The following is a 24,158-nucleotide window of genomic DNA, read 5'->3' on the forward strand; positions in this document are numbered from 1 at the left end:
AAACTTTGAGAGAGCCCCAAATCGTTGTTAAAAGAAACCCAACATTTCTTGCTCATCTCCCTCCATTTTCTATCAGGAGGTTAAAACCAACAAACTTGGCAAGCGTTGGCACGCGATTATGCGAAATTGGTCATGCGTTTAGGTTTCTACAATTTTGCTGACAAAGCCCAGCTTTGTCCTTTCGTTGTTTAATCCAGCATTAAGTGTGGTTAGACGCCTTTGTGTGGTCTTTCTGGTTAGGTAACTCTTTCGGCCGCAAAGAGTATTGGGCATTTAAATAAAACTGAGCCAAGTATTCTTCTCTGAGAAAATTATCCAGAAATAATCCTTTTTTTTTAGTCATGTGCGAAAATCAAGCTGTGCGCACATATGCGTCGGCCAGCCACTCGGGTGGTAGTGGGCCAGGGATTGGGGACCCCCTTGTTGTACAACAGAGTTAGAGGATGGGAACATTTTGAGATTTTGGTGATGGCATTCAAGTTTCGGATTATGCAACTCCAATTGAGGCAGAGCTGATAGGAACTAGAGGTGGTACTTGGCTTATAACAGTTCATGCTGATATTTATCCATGGGTATCCTATCATCTATCTATCTATCTATCTATCTATCTATCTATCTATCACCTATATCATCTACATAACTATCCATCTATATCTAACTATCATCTATTCATGTCTGTCAGTTTGTCTGTCTATCTCTCTATCTCCTTACTTACCTACCTATCATCCATCTATCCACCCATCCATCCATCCATCACTGTCTAATATCTATCTATCTATCTATCTATCTATCTATCTATCTATCTATCTATCTATCTATCTATTATCATCTATCTATCTATCTATCTATCTATCTATCTATCATCTATCTATCTATCTATCTATCATCTATCTATCTATCTATCTATCTATCTATCTATCTATCTATATCATCTACATAACTATCCATCTATATCTATCATCTGTTTGCCTATCATCTATTCATGCTTGTCAGTTTGTCTGCCTGTCTTATCTATATCATCTATCTATCAATCATCTATGATCTATTCTCCATCCATCCACTATCTATCTAGCTATCTAGCTATCTGCCTGCCTGCCTGCCTGCCTGCCTGCCTGCCTACCTACCTACCTACCTACCTATATCATCTACATAACTATCCATCTATATCTATCATCTGTTTGCCTATCATCTATTCATGCTTGTCAGTTTGTCTGCTTGTCTATCTATATCATCTTTCTATCAATCATCTATGATCTATTCTCCATCCATCCACTATCTATCTATCTATCTATCTATCCATCCATCATCTGTCTTTCATTATACATACATACATACATACATACATACATACATACATACATACATACATACATACATACATCTATATATTTTTATTTCCTATTTATTTATGCATTACATGTTTATGCCACCTGTCTCCCCTAAAAGATTATTTATATTTATTGCATTTCTCCTCCTAGAGATCTTTCGGGCTGCCCTCTAGCTGTACCCCAGTTCCTCCACCCACAAATGCAAAGGGAATAGTTGGGAAAACCCAGCTTTTATATTCACCCTTTTGGCCTCTGTCTTCCTCCTTTTGCATCATAGCCAGAAGCTGGCAGAGAGTTAAATAGAGCCTGGCCCTCTGCCACCAGCCCCGCTCTTGCCCGGGAATGCCATTCCGGGCACAGTTTCTCAGTGTTTATAGTGCTACCTCAGACTGCAGCTGTTCCTGGAATCTCAGCCTGCCAAGGCGCAGCAGGGCAACTGGGTTAGTTTTTAGAGCTTCAGCCACCATTGAAGGGTAGAGCTGACCAGGAAAAGAGAGAGAAAGCTTTGGGGGTTTTAGGGAGAGAAGTTATCATTTCAACAATTTTCTTCTCCTTCTCCTTCTCCTTCTCCTTCTTCATTCTTCCTTCTTCTTCTTTTCCTCCTCCTCCTCCTCCTCCTCCTCCTCTCTTCTTAATCTTCTTCTTCATATCTTCTTCCTCCTCCTCTCTTCTTCCTCCTCCTCCTTTCTTCTTCTTCTTCATCATCATCTTCTTCTCCTTCCTCCTCCTCCTCCCTGCATCTTCTTTGTCATATCTTCTTCCTGTTCCTCCTTACTGCTGCTTCTTCTTCATCTTCTTATTCTCCTTCCTCCTCCTCCTTCTTCATCTTCTTCATTATCATTTTCCTCCTCTTCTTCATCTTCCTCCTCTCTTCTTCTTCCTCCTCCCCATCCTCCTCTCCTTCTCCTCCTCCTCCTCTCTTCTTAATCTTCTTCTTCATATCTTCTTCCTCCTCCTCCTTGCTGCTTCTTCTTCATCATCATCTTCTTCTTCTCCTTCCTCCTCCTCCTCTCTTCTTCTTCTCCTCCTCCTCCTCTCTTCATCTTCTTTTTCATATCTTCCTCTTCCTCCCTTCTTCTTCTTCTTCCTTCTCCTCCCTCCTCCTTCTTCTTCATCTTCTTCTCCTTCCTCCTCCTTCTTCTTCATCTTCTTCATCATCATTTTCCTCCTCTCTTCTTCTACCTCCTCCCCATCCTCCTTCTTCTTCTTCTGCCTCTGCTTCTCCTCCTCATCCTCACTCTCTTCTTCCTCTTCTCTGTATATTTCCTTCTCCTACTACTTGTCCTCCTTCTGTCATCCTTGTTCCCTTCCTCGTTTTTCCAAACTTCCCTCTCTCTTCCTCTTTCTTCTTTTATTTCCTTTTCTCCTCGTTTTTCCTTCTATCTCCTTCTCTATTTGTCTTCTTTCCTCTTCTCTTCCTGGCTCCTTTCTTCCACTTAACTTCTCCCTTCTTCTCTTTTTCCTTTCCTTCTTCTATTTCCTCCTCCTCCTCCTACTCTTTTTTCCTTCCCTCTCCTATTTTTACTATTTCCCTCCTTCTTCCTACGTTCTCTGTCCTCCTCCTCCTCTTTTTCCTTCTCTTCCTCCTCCCTTCCTTCTATTCTTTCTACTTTTCTTCCTTCTAATTCCTTCCTTCCTCCTTTCTCCTTTGGACTTTTTCTATCTATTGCTTCTTCTCTACTTTCTATCTGTCTTTTTTCTCCTTCCTTTCTGTTTCTCCCCCTCCCTCTCCTTCCCGTTTTTTCCTGGTAGTGGCTGTAAAGGTACAAATAGGTTAAAATATATAAAACCAGGCAGAATTTTAATGCTGGAGGGAATGAGCCTTTTTTTAAAAAATGAAATGTTGAGCTCACATTTTCATTAAAAACGATCCAAAGAAGGAAGGAAAGCCCATTTACAGGGTTTTGAAATATTGGCATTTAAAATGTGCATAATGCTTTAAAAAAAAAAAACCACTGCATTTTAAAGCTACAAGCCCTTAAAACAGGAGCCAGATTGAGAACGCCAAATGTTACCCATTATCAGCCATTAATACTAGAGCCTCCAGTGCAACATATACAGTGTTTTATAAGTCTATTTTCTTTCATGGCATCAAATTTCAGTTGAAATAGATTTCTTCAAAAGACAGGGGTTTAGTTAGATGGAAGTGGCTATTTCAATTGCCTGCAGAGGAAAAATTCGCAATCTGTTATGCTTCCTTGTAAAATATATTTTTATGCACAGAAAATTAGCATCCAAATAAGAGGGCTATTTTTTTTTTTAAAGCAAAGCGGTACAAACCTACCTTAAATATAATGAATTAAACAAAGCTACCCCTTCTTTGGATAGCCCAGTTTTCCTTGGTAAAAGGATTTTTTTTTTAGCCAAGGAGCTCTACACCAGTGTTTTTCAACCAGTGTGCCGTGGCACACTAGTGTGCCATGAGACATGGTCAGGTGTGCCGCGAAGCTCAGAGAGAGAAAGAAAACAAGAGAGAGAGAGAAAGAAATAAAGAGAGAGAGAGAAAGAAAGAGAGAGAAAGAAAGAGAGAAAGAGAGAGAGAGAGAGAAAGAAAGAGAGAGAAAGAAAGCAAGAGAGAAAAAGAAAACAAGAGAGAGAGAGAGAGAAAGCAAGAGAGAGAGAAAGAAAGCAAGAGAGAGAAAAAGAAAACAAGAGAGAGAGAAAGAAAACAAGAGAGAGAGAAAGAAAGCAAGAGAGAAAGAAAGAGAAAGAGAGAGAGAGAGAAAGAGAACAAGAGAGAGAGAGAAAGCAAGCGAGAGAACAAGAGAGAGAGGAAAAGAAAGCAAGAGAGAAAGAGAGAAAGAGAGGGAGGGAAGGTGGGAGAGAGAAAGACATAGAGGTAGGTAGGTAGGGAGAAAGAGAGCAAAAAAGAGAGGAAGGAAGGAAGAGAGAAAGAAAGAGGGATGGAGAAAGGAAAAAAAGAAGAAGGGAGAGAAAGAGGGAGGGAGAGAGAAATAGAGCGAAAGGGAGGAAGAGAAAGAAAAAAAATTGTCCAAACTTTTTTTTAGCTCCCCCCCCCCTCAATGTACCCCAGTGTTTTGTAAATGTAAAAAATGTGCCATGGCTCAAAAAAGGTTGAAAACCACTGCTCTACACAATCCAGATAGGTTGCATCACTGAGGACTAGAGTGGTGGGATGCTGAAGGGCACCCAGCGAACATGCTTAAATAACTTTACTAAATCAGGGTTAACTAGTTCTAAATTTGGATGGGTGCGTACTACGCAACACCACAATTTTGACTTTGATCCAAAGCTACAGAACTGATTAACCAAAAAAACCCAGAAAAAACATTTTAAGGGATTAAACAAAATGGCTGGAGAGAATCGGAATGTTTATTTCATGTTTCTACTAATATTTAATTCTTGATCGTTAGCCAAGAATGGGTAGCATGCAATGAATGAGAGACAGGTGATAATAAAACTCTTAAGAGTTCAATATCAGTAATTAAAGTTTCAGGTTTGGGGATTTCAAATAGTCTTAAGAAAAAAATTAAAAAGCGGAGTTAGTATCCTTTAGGGGGCAAGAATTCTAAAGATAGAAAAAGAAGAGCAAGTTTAATTTAGTGATTAAAGCAACAGGCTAGGAACCAGGAGACTGTGAGTTCTACTCCCACCTTAGATATGAAAGCTGACTTGGTGACTTTGAGCGAATCATCAGGAGTTGGTGAATTTTCATTCTAGATCTAGTTCTAGTCTCTTTCTCTCTCTCTCTCTCTCTCTCTCTCTCTTTCTTTCTTTGTTTCTTTCTCTTCCTTCCTTTCCTTCCTTCTCTCACTCTTTCTAACTTCCTTTTTTTCTAACTCTTTTCTTCCTTCTTTCTCCTCTCTCTATTCCTCTTTCTAATTTTCTTTCTTTTTCTTTCTTTCCTTCCTCTCTATCCCTCACTTTCCAATTTTTCTTTCTTTCCTTCTTTCTTTCTCTTCCTTTCTTTCTCTTATTCCTTACCTTCCTCTCTCTTCCTAGCTTCCTTTCTTTCTAACTCTTTCTTTTCTTCCTTCCCCTCTCTTATCCCTCTCTTTCTAATCTTTCTTTCTTTCTCTTTCTTTATTTCTTCCTTACTTTCCTTCCTCTCTCTCTTCCTTTCTAACTTTCTTTCTTTCTAACTCTTCCTTTTCTTCCTTCCCCTCTCTCTATCCCTCTCTTTCTAATCTTTCTTTCTTTCTTCCTTACTTTCCTTCCTCTCTTTTTTTTCTAATTTTCTTTCTTTCTAACTCTTTCCTTCCTCCCTTTCTCTCCCTCTCCCTCTCTTTCTAATTTTCTTTCTTTCTTTTTTTCGCCAGGTAAACACGAAGAACAACAAGCAGAAGGAGGAATCGTTTCCAAGAATTTCACCAAGAAAATCCAGTAAGTACTTTGTTAAAGATCTTTTTTTTTTCCTAGTGGCTCTGAGTTCAGCCATGGGTGATTAAAAAACAACAAACTTTTTAACATATTAAATCAGAGTGGTATTTCTCAATTGTGGCAGGTTTGAGATATGGGGGCTTCCCCATGTCCAGTTTAAACTCCATCCAAAGATTGAGTTTAATCCCCAAATACCAATGTCAAAAAGTAGGATGCCTTCTCTTGCTTCCTAGCCTTCCAGCGTGAAAGTTACTCACTCCCAGCTTCAAAGAAATGGCATCCTTTGTTTCGGCTTGTATTTCAATCTGGGTATGTCCCAGCTACCACCCCCACCACCCCGGAGTTAATTTACTGACGTCCTAACAAAGGAATGTGTCTGAAATACAAGCTTTCTCCCCTCCCTATTCATCCTTATCACGACCCCCTCCCCTTTTTCCCTATTGAAGACAACAAAGACTTGAATTAGAATTAGAATAACAAGAGTTGGAAGGGACAAGCAGGAAGAGGGAGATTATGATCCCGCTATATAGAGTGCTGGTGAGACCACATTTGGAATATTGCGTTCAGTTCTGGAGACCTCACCTACAAAAAGATATTGTATTGGCAGTTCTGTGTTAGCAAAAACTTCAGAAGAAAAGGATTTAGGGGTAGCGATTTCTGACAGTCTCAAAATGGGTGAACAGTGCAGTCAGGTGGTAGGGAAAGCAAGTAGGATGCTTGGCTGAATAGCTAGAGGTATAACAAGCAGGAAGAGGGAGATTATGATCCCGTTGTATAGAGCGCTGGTGAGACCCCATTTGGAATAATACTGTGTTCAGTTCTGGAGACCTCACCTACAAAAAGATATTGACAAAATTGAACGGGTCCAAAGACGGGCTACAAGAATGGTGGAAGGTCTTAAGCATAAAACGTATCAGGAAAGACTTCATGAACTCAATCTGTACAGTTTGGAGGACAGAAGGAAAAGTGGGGGACATGATTGAAACATTTAAATATGTTAAAGGGTTTAAATAAGGTTCAGGAGGGAAGTGTTTTTAATAGGAACGTGAACACAAGAACAAGGGGACACAATCTGAAGTTAGTTGGGGGAAAGATCAGAAGCAACATGAGAAAATATTATTTTACTGAAAGAGTAGTAGATGCTTGGAACAAACTTCCAGCAGACGTGGTTGGTAAATCCACAGTAACTGAATTTAAACATGACTGGGATAAACATATATCCATCCTAAGATAAAATACAGAAAATAGTATAAGGGCAGACTAGATGGACCATGAGGTCTTTTTCTGCCGTCAGTCTTCTATGTTTCTATGTTTCTTCTAGCCCAACACACAAACACACACCCGCTTAGGCAGGAAACCTTATACCTTTCAGACAAATGGTTATCCGATCTCTTCTTAAAAACTTTCAGTGTTGGCGCATTCGCAACTTCTGGTGGCAAGTTGTTCCGCTGGTTAATTGTTCTCACTGTCAGGAAATTTCTCCTTAGTTCTAAGTTGCTTCTCTCCTTGATTACTTTCCATCCGTTGCTTCTTGTTCTGCCTTCTTCTCCTTTGGAGAAAAACGTGACCCCACTTCCTTGTGTCAACCCCTCAAATATTGGAACGCTGCTGTCACGTCACCCTTAAGATCATACAGTAGTAGTCCTTGATTCAGGAGTCATAACCATAGAGTCTGTGGAGAGGGGCGGCATACAAATCTAATAAATTATTATTATTATTATTATTATTATTATTATTATTATGTCAGTACAACACAGCAAACGAGATCACTATGCTGGATTTCGTATTTCATCACCAGTCGGGCGCTTCCCAAGCACCTAGGACTGCGTGATGTAGCGGCGAATTATGTTTGCCGATCCCAGTAAAGCGGCCTTTTGCAATTGACAGATGGAGATTTTGTCAATTCCGATGGTTTTCGAATGTCCGCTGAGATCCTTTGGCACTGGGCCCAGCGTGCCAAGTACCACTGGGACCACTTTCACGGGCTTATGCCAGAGTCGTTGCAGCTCGATTTTTAGATCTTCGTATTTCACTAATTTCTCTAGCTGCTTCTCCTCAATTCTGCCGTCTCCTGGGATTGCAATGTCGATGATCCATACTTTCTTTTTCTCCACGATCACAATGTCTGGTGTGTTATGCTTCAGAATTCGGTCAGTCTGAAGTCGGAAGTCCCACAGTAGTTTTGCTTGCTCATTTTCGACCACTTTTTCGGGCTTATGATCCCACTAGTTCTTTGCCACTGGGAAATGGTAATTCCGGCACAAGTTCCAGTGGATCATCTGCGCCACAGCATCATGCTTGTAGTCAGTCTGTGCGGTATTATTATTATTATTATTATTATTATTATTATTATTATTATTATTATTGAAACATAGAAGATTGACGGCAGAAAAAGACCTCCTGGTCCATCTAGTCTGCCCTATATATATGCCTAATATGTTGAACCTCATACTGCTTGTGTGTTCGCTAGGAAGGAAGGGGAATTTTAGAAGGCTGATGGATCAGCCGAGACCGACACAGCTGCAAAGTCACCCGAGAACCATGACTCATCAAACATGCTCTTCGGACTTATTTTGGCACTGTTGCCTAATGGTGCTTCCAGATGCTTGTTTACCCTTCGAAAATCCATCCAGAACTTTCTCTCTTTTCTCAAACAGTTTAGAAACATAGAAACATAGAAGATTGACGGCAGAAAAAGATCTCATGGTCCATCTAGCCTTGTCCTTGTACTTTTTCCTATATTTTATCTTAGGATGGATCTATGTTTATCCCAGGCATGTTTCAATTCAGTAACTGTGGATTGACCAACCACGTCTGCTGGAAGTTTGTTCCAAGCATCTACTCCTCTTTCAGTCAAATAATATTTTCTCACGTGGCTTCTGATCTTTCTCCCAACTGACCTCAGATTGTGCCCCCTTGTTCTTGTGTTCACTTTCCTATTAAAAACACACTTACCTCCTGAACCTTATTTAACCCTTTAACATATTTAAATGTTTTGATTGTGTCCCCCTTTTCCCTTCTGTCCTCCAGACTATACAGGTTGAGTTCAAGAAGTCTTTCCTGATCAGTTTTATGCTTAAGGCCTTCCACCATTTTTGTAGCCCGTCTTTGGACCCGTTCAATTTGATCCATCTCTTTTTGTAGGTGAGGTCTCCAGAACTGGACACTGTATTATTCCAAATGGGGCCTCACCAGCGCTCTATACAACAGGATCACAATCTATTTATTTTATTTATTTATTTATTGGATTTGTATGCCGCCCCTCTCCGGAGACTCGGGGCGGTTAACAACAGTAATAAAACAATATACAATAATAATCCAATAAATACTAAAAATGATTAAAAAACCCATTAATATAAAAAACCAAACATACATACAGACATACCACACATGAAATTGTAAAGGCCTAGGGGAAAGATCATCTCAGTTCCCCCATGCCTGGCGGCAGAGGTGGGTTTTAAGGAGCTTACAAAAGGCAAGGAGGGTAGGGGCAATTCTAATCTCTGGGGGGAGTTGGTTCCAGAGGGCCGGGGCCACCACAGAGAAGGCTCTTCCCCTGGGTCCCGCCAAGCGGCATTGTTTAGTTGACGGGACCCGGAGAAGACCCACTCTGTGGGACCTAACCGGTCGCTGGGATTCGTGCAGCAGAAGGCTGTCCCTGAGATAATCTGGTCCGGTGCCATGAAGGGCTTTATAGGTCATAGCCAACACTTTGAATTGTGACCGGAAACCGCCAGCCCGGCTACCTCCTCTTCCTGCTTGTTATATCTCTAGTTATGCAGCCAAGCATTCTACTCGCTTTCCCTACCACCTGACCGCACTGTTCACCCATTTTGAAATGGTCAGAAATCACGACCCCTAAATCCTTCTCTTCGGAAGTTTTTGCAAACACAGAACTGCCAATACAATACTCAGATTGAGGATCCCTTTTCCCCAATCCTGGGTTTCATTAAGAGTTCCTTATTAGGACAATATTGTCTTAGCCCCATGCTGGTGTTTACTTTGATGCCTTAAACTGGGCACGCTTTGAAAAAGGGAACTGGCCAAAAAAAATTCCTCCCAAGTTAATCCAAAGTCCAAGCTTTAGGAAAGAAAAACAACCCTTTGCAAATAAATCCTTTGCAAATCGTTCTTTCGTTATCTTCCTTCGTTAAGCTTTAAAAGCAGGTTGTCTGATCTTGACAACTTTGGAAAAGAAAATGGGTTTGTTATTGGGGATTTTGGATGATTCATTTTGTCCATAAAGGATTCTTCCACTTGAAGTCATGTTTCTGGCTCAAATAGATCCTTGGCAATATCCTTTTGTTTGTTGTTTGGTTCCAGGGAAGTTTCTTTCCACCTCGCCATGTAGCTATAACCCCAAGATTCCCAGGGGTCTTTTATCAAAGTACACTGGTCCCTCTACTTAAGAACTTAATTATTTCCGTGTCCAGGTTCTTAAGTAGAAACGTTCTTTTGTTTTTTTATAAACTTTATTAAATTTTCATAAAAAGACAAACTTAAAACCCACCTCTGCCGCCAGGCATGGGGGAAGTAAAATACACTTTCCCCCTAGGCCTTCACAATTTTATGTATGGTATGTTTGTATGTATGATTGGTTTTTATATAATGGGTTTTTAACTGTTTTTTAGTATTGGATTTTGTTGTACTGTTTTACTGCTGTTGTTAGCCGCCCCGAATCTGCGGAGAGGGGCGGCATACAAATCCAATAAATAATAATAATAATAATAATAATAATAATAATAATAATAATAACAACAACAGCAACATACACAAAACAGTTATTTGGGGTTACAATTACCCCACTTAATTTGAAGTCACACTAATACAGAAATAAAAAATTCACTCTTAGCTTATAATATTAATATAATAAATCAAATGTATATAAATTTTTTTTTGTTATTATACCCTTATTTCGTAAAAAATTTACAAGATAAAACTATTTTTAATATCCATACGTTCTTAAGTAGAAGCAATCTTTCCCATAGGATTCAATGTAAAAGCAAATAATGCGTGCAAACCCATTAGGAAAGAAATAAAAGCTCGGAATTTGGGTGGGAGGAAGAGGAGGAAGAAGAGGAGAGTCGCTGCCGAAGGAAGAAGGAAAGGGGAGGGAACTCAAAAAAATCCAAAACTTTAAGGCTTAAAAAAAAAAGAGGGACTCTGAGGCGGCGAGAGGAGCATGCGCCTCCAGTACACCGGGTGCAAGGCTGCCTCCCATACACTGGCTGCTTCTGCTGCTACCTGCTTCCTCTTCCTTCCCATGCTGAAGGGCGCCCCTCTCCTCCCGCTCGCTCGCTTTGTAGCCGGTGCCTTTCCTTCGCTGTGGTGACTCCTCGGCTGCCCAGAAAGAAGGGAGCATTTCTTTTCTCTGGGCGCTGGCAGAGGTTTATTCCCTGTCCAAGCGCCCAGAGAAAGGAAAATGCTTTGTTCACTCTGGACTGCCAAAGCCTCCTTAAGCGCCACCGAAAGGCTCCTCTGGCAGCCCAGAAAAGCCCGAGATGGCCGGGATTAAAGGGGGAATGGCAGGAAACTGGCCGGGCTCTCAAATTTCCTGGGGAATTTTTCCGGGCTCAGGTTCTTAAGTAGAAAATGGTTCTTGAGAAAAGGCAAAAAAAATCTTGAACACCCCGTTATTATCTAGAAAAGTTCTTAAGTAGAGGCGTTCTTAGGTAGAGGTACCACTGTACTAACAAGCCCATCCTGTTTAGATTCCAAGGACGGCAAGGATCAGCCAAGGTCCCAGTGCCTGCTAAAACCTCGTTCATCATTAGCCAAGGCCCCAAAACTATAGATAAGAAGTTGGCTCAACAAAGATTTCACACAGTTTGTTTTCTGGTTCTTTGAAGATTAACACAGACGCTAGACTCACAAAACACAGCAGGCAAGATTCACACCGGGTGTTGGCGTTTTAACCAGAAATTCAACATATTCGGAGGCCTTAACCATTCTCTTCTTAACTCTTCACAAGTTTATCTTTCGAATCATTATCTGTTGTGTGTTCGACGGTGGAGTCACACAAATCAAATCAAAAACGTAGATGCAGGAATTGTCTTTTGTTCCCATCCCGTGAGATTGTGGCCTCTATCTGGAATAAATTCTGTTCGAATCCATGAGATTTAGTCCTAAATAAATTTAAGCTGCAGATTATCCTTCTGAACTACCGTTCCTGGGCGTATAAAATAATAGTAATAATAATAATAATAATAATAATAATAATAATAATAATATATTGGATTTGTATGCCGCCCCTCTCCATAGACTCGGGGCGGCTAACAACAATGATAAAAACAGCATGTGACAATCCAATAATAAAACAACTAAAAACCCTTATTTATAAAACCAAAAATACACACAAACATACCATGCATAACTTGTAATGGCCTAGGGGGAAGGAATATCTCAACTCCCCCATGCCTGGTGGTATAAATGAGTCTTGAGTAGTTTACGAAAGACAGGGAGGGTGGGGGCAATTCTAATCCCCGGGGGTAGTTGGTTCCAGAGGGCTGGGGCCGCCACAGAGAAGGCTCTTCCCCTGGGACCCACCAAACGACATTGTTTAGTCGACGGGACCCGGAGAAGGCCAACTCTGTGGGACCTTATCGGTCGCTGGGATTCGTGCGGTAGCAGGCGGTTCCGGAGGTAATCTGTTCCAATGCCATGTAGGGCTTTAAAGGTCATGACCAGCACTTTGAATTGTGACCGGAAACTGATCGGCAGCCAATGCAATAATATAAAAAATAATAGAAATTTGCCCCGTCTTACCCTCTGAAAAATACGGTAAATTCTATTGCTCTCTTGGTTGAAGAGAAAGCAGAAATAAGCCTTTCTTCAGACTTGGAAGACTTTTCACTTAATTATAATTTTTTCCCCCTCTGTTTGTGCTCCTCAGGCTTCCAATGGAAGTGGACCCTACTACGGTGTTTGCCTCTTTGTCCCCCGAAGGCCTCCTAATCATTGAAGCCCCACAGATACCTCCATACTGTCAATACGGAGATGGGAGCTACGGCAACGAGATTCCCTTGGATACCCAAGAAGCCACCTGTGCCTGAAGTAGACCCCGCCCGAGACCCTCTTCCCCAACGAAGTCTCTCCCATCTTTTGACCACCCCTGCAGCTGCCTTCACTCAAAGCCTTCTTCCCTGGAGATGTCCCGGTGAACCCTATCCTTGAATGGACTTTGTTGAGCTCCAACGACGGGCTTGGGGTCGAGGGAAGAAAGGGTAGCGTTGACCTGGCCTTTGAGGCTTTCAAATCAGTGGTGTAAAATTATACTTGATTGCCCTTTCTTGTTCAGAAAGATTCACTTCAAGAAAGCTGCTTTGATCCACCGCATAGCATATTTTTTGGAAGGTTTTTGAGGAAGTGTTGACGTTCTTTAGGTCTTTCAGGATGAAGATTTAGAGACAGGGCAAATCGAGCAGCGAGGATAGCCATGTGACTTTTCAAGGGGAAGTAAACTTAGTGGTACGGTTGTGTAGGTTTCCTACAATGTCGGCACTGCACTGGGGCAGGGGTAGGCAAAGTTGGCTCTTCTATGACATGTGGACTTCAACTCCCAGGATTCCTGAGCTGGCATGATTGGCTCAGGAATTCTGGGAGTTGAAGTCCACAAGTCATAGAAGAGCCAACTTTGCCTATCCCTGCACCAGGGCATTGTGGGAAATAAACAAGCTGGCCTCCACAACTTTCCAAGCTAGGATGTCTTCATTGCATGAGGGATCCACAACAATCTTTGGTTCGGCTGAGAAGTATTTAAGGACTCATTCACCATTTAAGGACTCGTTCGTCATCTAAGTTTTCACTGATTCCATGTTCAGAAATGGTCAAAGTTCCCAGACCCATCATCCTGATCTAAGACTTTTTATGGCTTACTTCACCCTTCCACCAATAGAGATCTTAGCCTAGAAACAAACAAAGGAGCCATTTCCCCCTAAACACAGCTAAGAGATTGTCTTAAGATATCTGGAGACCTTGTGAAGGTCTCATGAAATGTTTGGTCTTCTCAAATGGAGAGATGGAGCAGTTAAGGCCAAGATAGGTCATCCATCCCTGGTTGAGGTCTCACCCCCCCCAGGTGAAACCTGATCCATAACACATTTTGTTTCCTCCAATAACCATTTGTGGTGATTCTTCTCCAACGTCTACACCAGGGCTATCCAACTTTGGGCACTTTAAGAATTGCAGACTTGACCTTCTGCGAGTTGAGGTCCACAAGTCATAAAGTGGTCAAGGTTGGATGGAATGGGACAATTCTACATGGCCATATGACCTTGCCCAAGTTGGAAGTCCTTGTTCTACATCATGGGCTGCTGTGAGGTCTCACCTAAGTGCTTAAAAGCCCTACTACTGATTTTGCACTAAAATAATTTATCCTCCATCCAGGTTTACACATGTCCAGAACACTGATTTACGATGCACTGAAGAAGGGTTGTTTTGTTTTTTTAATGTTTTTCTCTTCACACTGAGTTCTTTTCTAGATGACTTGTCTTCATCATGAAAGAGTTTCTTCTTTTTAACCCCAAGGGCTGACCTGGAATCGGGGCAAGCCATGCTAAAAATTCCTCCTGATCCCAACATTGAAATTGTTAACAATGCTGCCACCACCTTGTCTCTCTTACCTAAATGCTCCTCGGTTTCATGGAGGACTTAACTGATCTGTTTTCATTTAATTTGTTTTTTCTCTGTATACTGTATCTGATGTAGCAACCAATTGTCCTTAATAAACATTTGGGTATCTGTGAGGTATTTATGCCAATAGGAATAAGTAGTTGTCGTGTTTTGTATTCCCTTCTTTGGCAGAGGGCCATGGATGGATGGATGGATGGATGGATGGATGGATGGATGGATGGATGGATGGACGGACAGATGGACGGATGGATGGACGGATGGATGGATGAACATATGGATGGATGGATAGTCGGATAGATGGATAGGTCGGTGGGTGGGTGAACGGTTGGACAGATGGATGGATGACCAAGAATCTTTATAAATATAGGAACTAAGCCTAATTTATTGTTAAGTTACATTAGCAGAATCTTGCAAGTCTCTTTCTCCTTTACAGCCCAAGGAACTATGGAGGGTTGCTTAACAGTGCCTTGCCCAACCCATTGTGCTGCTGTGGGCTAAGCTGACTTTTATCTGATTGTTCCTTTAGCTGCATCTTCTTGGATTGTGGTTGCAGTGTTTACTTCTCATCATACGCTACATCATAAGTAGTATAGAATTCTTTATTGGCGAGTGTGATTGGACACACAAGGAATTTGTCTTTGGTGCATTAAGCTCTCAGTGTACGTAATAAATATGTGATGAATCATGATCACAGTCATCGTAAATACATTTGTCATGAATCGTAACATACAACACTTGGCGATAGTCATAGGATACTAAATAAGCAACCCACATAAAACATACTCAGAACTTAGAATAAAAATCATTACAAGCTACAAGGTTATAGTCATAAGTAGGAAAAGGAGATATGTCATAGGAAGGATGAGAATAATAATAATAGTAATACACTCAGTCAATTATTTGACAGTGTTGTAGGAATTGGTTATTAAACACAGTGATAACATTTTGGAGAAAAATGTTCTTGTGTCTACTTGTTCTGATGTGCAATGCTCTACAACAGAGGTTTTCAAGGTTGGCAACTTTAAGACTTGTGGACTTCAACTCCCAGAATTCTCCAGCGAGATATGCTGGCTGGAGAATCCTGGGAGTTGAAGTCCACAAGTCTTGCTGGCTGGAGAATTCTGGGAGTTGAAGTTCACAAGTCTTGCTGCCCGGAGAATTCTGGGAATTGAAGTCCACAAGTCCTGCTGGATGGAGAATCCTGGGAGTTGAAGTCCACAAGTCCTGCTAGCTGGAGAATTCTGGGAGCTGGAGTCCACAAGTCTTAAAAGTTGCCATGTTTGAAGACCTTTGCTCCATAACGTCGTTTTGAGGGCATGACTTGAAACAATTGATGTCCAGGATGTGAAGGATTTGTAGTAATAATAATAATAAAGTCTAACTTTGCATTCGGATGCTGCCCAACTCCTGTGTCCAGGCAAAGAGGGTTGACACCCTCTTCTCTGACATATCCATGGACCAACGAAGTGGGTCAATTCTAGCTAGGTGGTTTAGTTGACTCACCCTAGAGCTAGAGGTATAACAAGCAGGAAGAGAGAGATTATGATCCTGCTGTATAGAGCCCTGGTGAGCTCACATTTGGAATCCTGTGTCCAGTTCTGGAGACCTCACCTACAAAAAGAGATGGATAAAATTGTGAGAAAATTGAAGATGAGCTACAAAAATGGTGGGAGGTCTTAAGCATCAAACTTATCAGGAGAGACTTCATGAACTCAGTCGGTCTAGTCTGGAGGACAAAAGGGAAAGGGGAAACACGACATTTAAATATGTTAAGGAGTTAAATAAGGTTCAGGAGGGAAGTGTCTTTAATAGGAAAGTGAATCCAAGAACAAGGGGGCACAATATGAGGTGAGTTTTGGGGAAAGATCAGAAGCAACATGAGAAAATATTATTTGACTGAAAAAGTAGTAGATGCTTGGAACAAACTTCCAGCCTGGGATAAACATCCATACCCATCCTAAGATAAAACACAGGAAATATTATAAGGGCAGACTAGATGGACCAGGAGGTATTTTTCTGCCGTCAATCTTCCATGTTTCTCTGTTTCTATCCCGTTGGGTGGCCTTCTCTTCCATTATTTATGACGAGGTGGGCCAGCAACCACATTGTTCTGCAGGGTGGCATTTCAACATTAATCAAGTCTTTTCAAACAGCCTCAGGTTAGGGTGGAGAGAGAATTACATTCCACTGGTCTCCAAAACAAACATGTCCTGACTAAGGGATGCAGGCACATTTGGCAAAAAACGTGTCTTCTCATTGTTCCAATCCTTTGGAGTCACATGCCTTATTATTATTATTATTGTTGTAATTTTTGTTGTTGTTGTTGTTCTTCTTCTTGTTGTTGTTGTTATTATTATTATTATTATTATTATTATTATTATTATTATTATTATGTCAGTACAACACAGCAAACGAGATCACTATGCTGGATTTCGTATTTCATCACCAGTCGGGCGCTTCCCAAGCACCTAGGACTGCGTGATGTAGCGGCGAATTATGTTTGCCGATCCCAGTAAAGCGGCCTTTTGCAATTGACAGATGAAGATTTTGTCAATTCCAATGGTTTTCAAATGTCCGCTGAGATCCTTTGGCACTGCGCCCAGCGTGCCAAGTACCACTGGGACCACTTTCACTGGCTTATGCCAGAGTCGTTGCAGCTCGATTTTTAGATCTTCGTATTTCACTAATTTCTCTAGCTGCTTCTCCTCAATTCTGCTGCCTCCTGGGATTGCGATGTCAATGATCCATACTTTCTTTTTCTCCACGATCACAATGTCTGGTGTGTTATGCTTCAGAATTCGGTCAGTCTGAAGTCGGAAGTCCCACAGTAGTTTTGCTTGCTCATTTTCGACCACTTTTTCGGGCTTATGATCCCACCAGTTCTTTGCCACTGGGAAATGGTAGTTCCGGCACAAGTTCCAGTGGATCATCTGTGCCACAGCATCATGTCTATGCTTGTAGTCAGTCTGTGCGATCTTTTTGCAGCAGCTTAGTATGTGATCGATTGTTTCATCTGTTTCTTTACAGACTCTGCACTTTGGATCATCTGTTGATTTTTCAATTCTGGCTTTGACAGCATTTGTTCTAATGGCCTGTTCTTGTGCCGCCAGTATCAGTCCTTCTGTCTCCTTTTTGAGTGTTCCACTTGTAATCCATGACCATTATTATTATTATTATTATTATTATTATTATTATTATTATTATTATTGTTATTGTTGTTGTTATTATTATTATTATTATTATTATTATTATTCTATCCTGTCTCCCCCACCCTACCTAAAATGTCTTTTCGTTGCATTCCTTCTTTAAAATCCTTCTCCTTCTTTAAAATTCTATGCATCCCTGTCTGGTATCCACTCCGATATTAAGCCATAAAGCGTAATATGTTATGACACCATAAAATGCAGCGTAATTGCCAAGAAACCATAAAATGTAATGTAGTTGGCTCAGTGGCTATTATCTTTTCTTCTTTTTCCCCCCCAGCTGTAACAGCTTCGGAGTGGAATGGAGCACGGTGGGTTGAAGCCAATCACCGATCACCAGGGAAAATCTTTTAAGAAGTCCACATCTTTAAGCAACAGAATGCTTTCAAATTTCCTGTAGTTCTAGGAAATGGGAAATATTTTTCGGTAGTTCTCCCAGAAAGTGTAGAACATAGGGGTGGACTTTCCGGTTTTCTTTGAAGACGTTTCACTTCTTATTTAACAATCTTAACAATCTTATTTAACAGTTTCCGGTCACAATTCAAAGTGTTGGTAATGACCTTTAAAGCCCTACATGGCATTGGGCCAGAATACATCCAGAACCGCCTTCTACCTCACGCATCCCAGCAGCCGATAAGGTCCCACAGAGTTGGCCTTCTCCGGGTCCCGCCGACCAAACAATGTCGTTTGGCGGGCCCCAGGGGAAGAGCCTTCTCTGTGGCGGCCCCGGCCCTCTGGAATCAACTCCACCCAAAGATTAGAACGGCCCCCACCCTCCTTGTCTTTCGCAAATTACTCAAGACCCACCTTTGTCGCCAGGCATGGGGGAGTTAGGATATTCCTTCCCCTAGGCCATTACAAGTTATGCATGGTATGTTTGTGTGTATGTTTGGTTTTTATAATAAAGGTTTCTAGTTGTTTTATTAAATTGGATTGTTACATGTTGTTTTTTATCATTGTTGTTAGCCGCCCCGAGTCTACGGAGAGGGGCAGCATACAAATCCAATAAATAAATAAAATAAATAAATCTGCTAAAAAAATAATACAAATGACTAGCAATCTGCAAGGAATATCCAATCCCACTTGGCCAATAAAGAATTCTGTTCTATTCTTCACTCCTCCTCCTGAAACAAAACATCTTACTCCATCAGACTTGAAATACTGAAATTCCTTGTGTGTCCAATCACACTTGGCCAATAAAATTCTATTCTATTCTATTCTATTCTAGACAATTTACAACTACACCACCTCCAAACTCTAACCATAGTTGACAAAATCATCTACCAAAATGTCCTTTCTGTTAATGACTACTTCACTTTCGACCTCAACAACACACGAGCACGTAATAGATTCAAACTGAATGTCAACCACTCCAAACTACATTGCAGAAAATACAACTTCAGCAACAGAGTTATCAACGTCTGGAATTCACTATCTGACTCTGTTGTTCCTTCCCTAAACCTCAAAATCTTCAACTTTAGATTGTTTTACAGTCAAACCGTTTTTAAGAGGTCTGTAAGGGGCGTGCATAATAGAATAGAATAGAATAGAATTTTTATTGGCCAAGTGTGATTGGACACACAAGGAATTTGTCTTGGTGCATATGCTCTCAACGTACATAAAATAAAATATAGATTTGTCAAGAATCATGTGATACAACACTTAATGATTGTCATAGGGGTCAAATAAGCAATGAAGAAGCAATATTAATAAAAATCTTAGGATATACGCAACAAGTTACAGCCATACAGTCAACATGGGAGGAAATGGGTGATAGGAATGATGAGAAAAACTAGTAGAATAGAAGTGCAGATTTAGTAGAAAGTCTGACAGTTTTGAGGGAATTATTTGTTTAGTAGAGTGATGGCGTTCGGGAAAAAACTGTTCTTGTGTCTAGTTGTCTTGGTGTGCAGTACTCTGTAGCGACGTTTTGAGGGTAGGAGTTGAAACAATTTGTGTCCAGGATGCGAGGGGTCAGTAAATATTTTACCCGCCCTCTTTTTGACTCGTGCAGTATACAGGTCCTCAATGGAAGGCAGATTGGCAGCAATTGTTTTTTCTGCAGTTCTGATTCTCCTCTGAAGTCTGTGTCGGTCCTGTTGGGTTGCAGCACCAAACCAGACAGTTATAGAGGTGCAGATGACAGACTCAATGATTCCTCTGTAGAACTGAATCAGCAGCTCCTTGGGCAGTTTGAGCTTCCTGAGCTGGCACAGAAAGAACACCATTGTGCCTACCGCCCCTGTCCTATTGTCTTTTTTTAACCTTCTTTTTAGGGTTAAATAAAGTTCAGGAGGGAAGTGTTTTTGATAGGAAAGTGAACACAAGAATAAGGGGGGCACGATCTGAGGTTAGTTGGGGGAAAGATCAGAAGCAACGTGAGAAAATATGATTTAAATATATTAAAACCCCGGGAAGCAAAAGAGTGAGGCAAGACTAAAGATATTGATAAAATTGAACGGGTTCAAAGACGGGCTACAAAAACGGTGGAAGGTCTTAAGCATAAAACTTACCAGGAAAGACTTCATGAACTCAATCTGTATAGTCTGGAGGATAGAAGGGAAAAGGGGGGACATGATCGAAAGGTTTAAATATGTTAAAGGGTTAAATAAGGTCCAGGAGGGAAGTGTTTTTAATAGGAAAGTGAACACAAAAACAAGAGGGCGCAATCTGAGGTTAGTTGGGGGAAAGATCAGAAGCAACGTGAGAAAATATTATTTGACTGAAAGAGTGGTAGATGCTTGGAACAAACTTCCAGCAGATGTGGTTGGGCAATCCACAGGAACTGAATTTAAACATGCCTGGGATAAACATAGATCCATCCTAAGGTAAAATACAGGAAATAGTATAAGGGCAGACTAGATGGACCAGGGGGTCTTTTTCTGCCGTCAATCTTCCATGTTTCTATGTTTTTATCCCATTGGGTGGCCTTCAGGGTCGTCGTAACTTGGAACAGTCACTAAATGAAATAAAGTAAGTGGAGAATCACCACCACATCTGGAATTGAATTTTTTTCCTTTCTCCCCCCTCCGCCTCCCTCTTCTTCTGCCGCTCTCTCCTCTCATGCGTGCAATTTGATTAATCCAGGAAGATTAACCTCTCTTTAACTTCTTGATTAGCTTCATTTTGAAATTCCATTTTGTTTTCCTTTTTTCATCAAGGAGAGGCTCATTTGCATTGATAACGAAAGCCTTGCAATCTTTTTCTCAAAATCAGTGCGAAAACCCGTGCTTGGAATCCCAAGGACTCTTCACAGAAAACCTGGGGGCCTTGTGAGGGGGATTCAGACAACTGGTTTAACAACCGGTTCTTTGCCCAAATGACTGGCTGGGTGGACGTGGCCATGGCCAGGGGGTGTGGCAGGCAGCATTCGGCCTCTTGCACTCCCCTGGGAGCAAAAACGGGCCATGGGGGGATGCACCACCCCGTGCCCCGTTTTGGGCCTAGTAGGCCTCCTTAAAGCCTCCTGGGAGCAAAAACAGGCCGCGAAGGGATGCGTCCCCCTGTGCCGTTTTGGGCCTAGTATGCCTCCTTAAAGCCTCCTGGGAGCAAAAACAGGCCGCGAAGGGATGCGTCCCCCTGTGCCGTTTTGGGCCTAGTAGGCCTCCTTAAAGCCTCCTGGGAGCAAAAACAGGCCGCGAAGGGATGCGTCCCCCTGTGCCGTTTTGGGCCTAGTAGGCCTCCTTAAAGCCTCCTGGGAGCAAAAACAGGCCGCGAAGGGATGCGTCCCCCTGTGCCGTTTTGGGCCTAGTAGGCCTCCTTAAAGCCTCCTGGGAGCAAAAACAGGCCGCGAAGGGATGCGTCCCCCTGTGCCGTTTTGGGCCTAGTAGGCCTCCTTAAAGCCTCCTGGGAGCAAAAACAGGCCGCGAAGGGATGCGTCCCCCTGTGCCGTTTTGGGCCTAGTAGGCCTCCTTAAAGCCTCCTGGGAGCAAAAACAGGCCGCGAAGGGATGCGTCCCCCTGTGCCGTTTTGGGCCTAGTAGGCCTCCTTAAAGCCTCCTGGGAGCAAAAACAGGCCGCGAAGGGATGCGTCCCCCTGTGCCGTTTTGGGCCTAGTAGGCCTCCTTAAAGCCTCCTGGGAGCAAAAACAGGCCACAAGAAGAGGTACGTGGTGTGTGCCCTGTTTTGGGCCTAGTAGAATTCCTTGCAGTCTCCTATGAGCAAAAACAGGCCACGAGGGGATGCACCCACTCCTGCCTCTTTTGGGCCTAGTGGGCCTCCCTGCAGTCTCCTGCGAGCAAAAACGGGCCATGGAGGGATGCACCCCTTCATGCACCATTTTGGGCCTAGTAGGCCTCCCTCAGCCTCCTGGGAGCAAAAACAGGCTGCAAGAGGATACATCCCGCCCTGGGCAGCATAGCGCAGCATAGAAGTCAAATAAATAAATAAAAACAATAATAAATCCTCCATGGCTCGTTCTGGGCCTAGTAGGCCTCCCTGCAGCCTCCTGGGAGCAAAAACAGGCTGCGAGGGAAGGCAGCCCCCATGCCCCATTTTGGGCCTAGTAGGCCTCCTGCAGCCCTCTGGAAGCAAAAACAAGCCCTGTTTTGGACCCAGTAGGCCTCCCAGCAGCCTCCTGGGAGCAAAAATGGCCCACCGGGGTGGGTCCTGCCTTCTGGTACTTTGGAGCACAGGTTGACTTGCTCTCCTTGGTGGTTCTTTGCGGACTAAGATCCATTGCGTCAATAGCAACACGGGGCAAGAAAAAGCTTGCTTTCTCCACCCTTGTTCTTCTCCACCCTTCGGCCACGCAATGGATCCCTCTCTTCGCCAGCCAAGAAAACCGCCCGGCTTTGATGCTTGAGGAACCAGAAAATCAACAACGCAACACCAGGTTGCTGAGAATTCTGCGCTGGCAGCCACATCACCCATTCAAAAAAATTAACCTCACTATTAATGTGGGCAGCCTCCAGCCCGTGCCCCCTTGTCTTCCTTGGTGACCTCAACCTACCCCATATTAACTGGACCCCAAACGAATGCACTACGGAACCCATCCATTCTACCCTATACAACGCTGTTACCAATCTGGAACTCGACCAACTGGTAACAAACAATACCTGTACTAGACTCAACAGTTGCCTAGACATTGTATTCTGCAATAGCAAAAGCGCAATTTATGGACTACAAATAAAATAATCATTTTCCAACAGCCACCACAGTATGATTAATTTCAGCCTCAACCTTCGCCACTCCAAAATTCACCCTAATAATGCAACACCCAAGTTCAATAAAAGCCAACTATGAACTCATAGACACCGGTCTCTCAATTTTTGACTGGCCAACTCTATTCTCTGGCTGTAACACTGCCGGTGACCTCTACAACATATTCTTGCTCGAAGTCAAAAGAATTATCTAAGCATAGCCCATTAAATAATCTGCTACAATGTCCTTCCTGTCAATGACTACTTCAGTTTCAACCACAACAACACATGAGCACACAATACAAACGTAATGTAAACCGCTCCAAACTCGACTGCAGGAAATACAACTTTAGTAACCGAGTAGTTGATGCATTGAACTCACTTCTCGACTCTGTAGTATCATCACCTAACTCCAAGACTTTACTCTTAGACTATCTACTGTTGACCTCTCCCGATTCCTAAGAGGTCAGTAAGGGGCGTGCGTAAGTGCACCAGCGTGCCTTCTGTCCCCTGTCCTAATGTTTCTTTTTTATTAGTACAGTAGTACCTCTAGATACGAGTTTAATTCGTTCCAGAATGGAGCTCGTATGTCGATCAACTCGTATCTGGAACAAATGGCTTTAGACTTTGTTTTTCCCCCGCCGAGATAACCAGAAGCAAGGATTCTTGCGCCACCTAGTGGAAGCTCGGCTCGTATCCCGAATTTGAGCTCGGGTGTCGAACAGAAATTTTGCTCCCGTCGTGACTCGTAACTTGGAATACTCGAATGTGGAGCAGCTCGTATCTAGAGGTACTATTGTATCATGTATATGAATGCTACTATATCTTTGCATACCACCAATGTGTACTTGACAAAACAAACAAACAAATAAATAAATAAAATATATGTACCACTAATAACTACCATAAGCAAGAAAAACAACCTACCCATCTCAATAAGAAAACTACAACCCCCCCAAAAAATCTCTCTGGCAGAAAAACAAAAAAGGTCATGTAGCCGACTTCAAAAGCCGCTAGAAAAATATATGCCACCAAATAAAGACAGGATGCTTCAACTACCATAGCAAAGAAGAGGAAAAACCCCTGTGCACCAAATCCAACTGTGCCTTCTACAACTTTGTAAATAACAAACTCAAGGGCTCAAGACTCATCCCATCACTAAAAGGACCCAACAACAAAGAATCACAGAGCAGATTTATTTAGAATAGAATAGAATAGAATAATAATGATAATAATAATGATAATAATAATAATGATGATGATGATAATAATAATAATAATAATAATAATAATAATAATAATAATAATAGTAATAATAATTTATTAGATTTGTATGCCACCCCTCTCCGAAGACTCGGGGCGGCTCACAACAATGATAAAAACAATATTATAATGGCACAAATCTAATATTAAAAAACTAAAAACCCTATCATAATTAAAAACCAAACAGCACATACATACCAAACATAAATTATAATAAGCCTGGGGGAAAGATGTCTCAAATCCCCCATGCCT

The 24,158-nt window shown here is 42.0% G+C and overlaps 1 protein-coding gene across 6 annotated transcripts in view; it reads left to right on the forward strand.

The window, feature by feature from the left end:
• HSPB8 (heat shock protein family B (small) member 8) overlaps window positions 1-14,436 on the forward strand; it is a 32,205-nt gene extending 17,769 nt beyond the window's left edge. For 4 of the 6 annotated variants that reach the window (XM_070763119.1, XM_070763117.1, XM_070763121.1 and 1 more), the window contains 3 exons: window positions 5,609-5,672; window positions 12,562-13,185; window positions 13,322-14,436. In XM_070763119.1, coding sequence (XP_070619220.1) covers window positions 5,609-5,672; window positions 12,562-12,721 — 224 coding nt within the window. In that variant the 3' untranslated portion in view covers window positions 12,722-13,185; window positions 13,322-14,436. Of the gene's footprint in view, window positions 1-5,608; window positions 5,673-12,561; window positions 13,186-13,291 lie in introns of all 6 variants that reach the window. The other 2 variants (XM_070763116.1, XM_070763118.1) reach the window with 1 other exon arrangement.
• The last annotated feature ends 9,722 nt before the right edge of the window (window positions 14,437-24,158 follow it).

The sequence above is a fragment of the Erythrolamprus reginae genome, chromosome 10 (assembly GCF_031021105.1).
Source record: "Erythrolamprus reginae isolate rEryReg1 chromosome 10, rEryReg1.hap1, whole genome shotgun sequence".
In the NCBI taxonomy this organism is placed as follows: domain Eukaryota; kingdom Metazoa; phylum Chordata; class Lepidosauria; order Squamata; family Dipsadidae; genus Erythrolamprus; species Erythrolamprus reginae.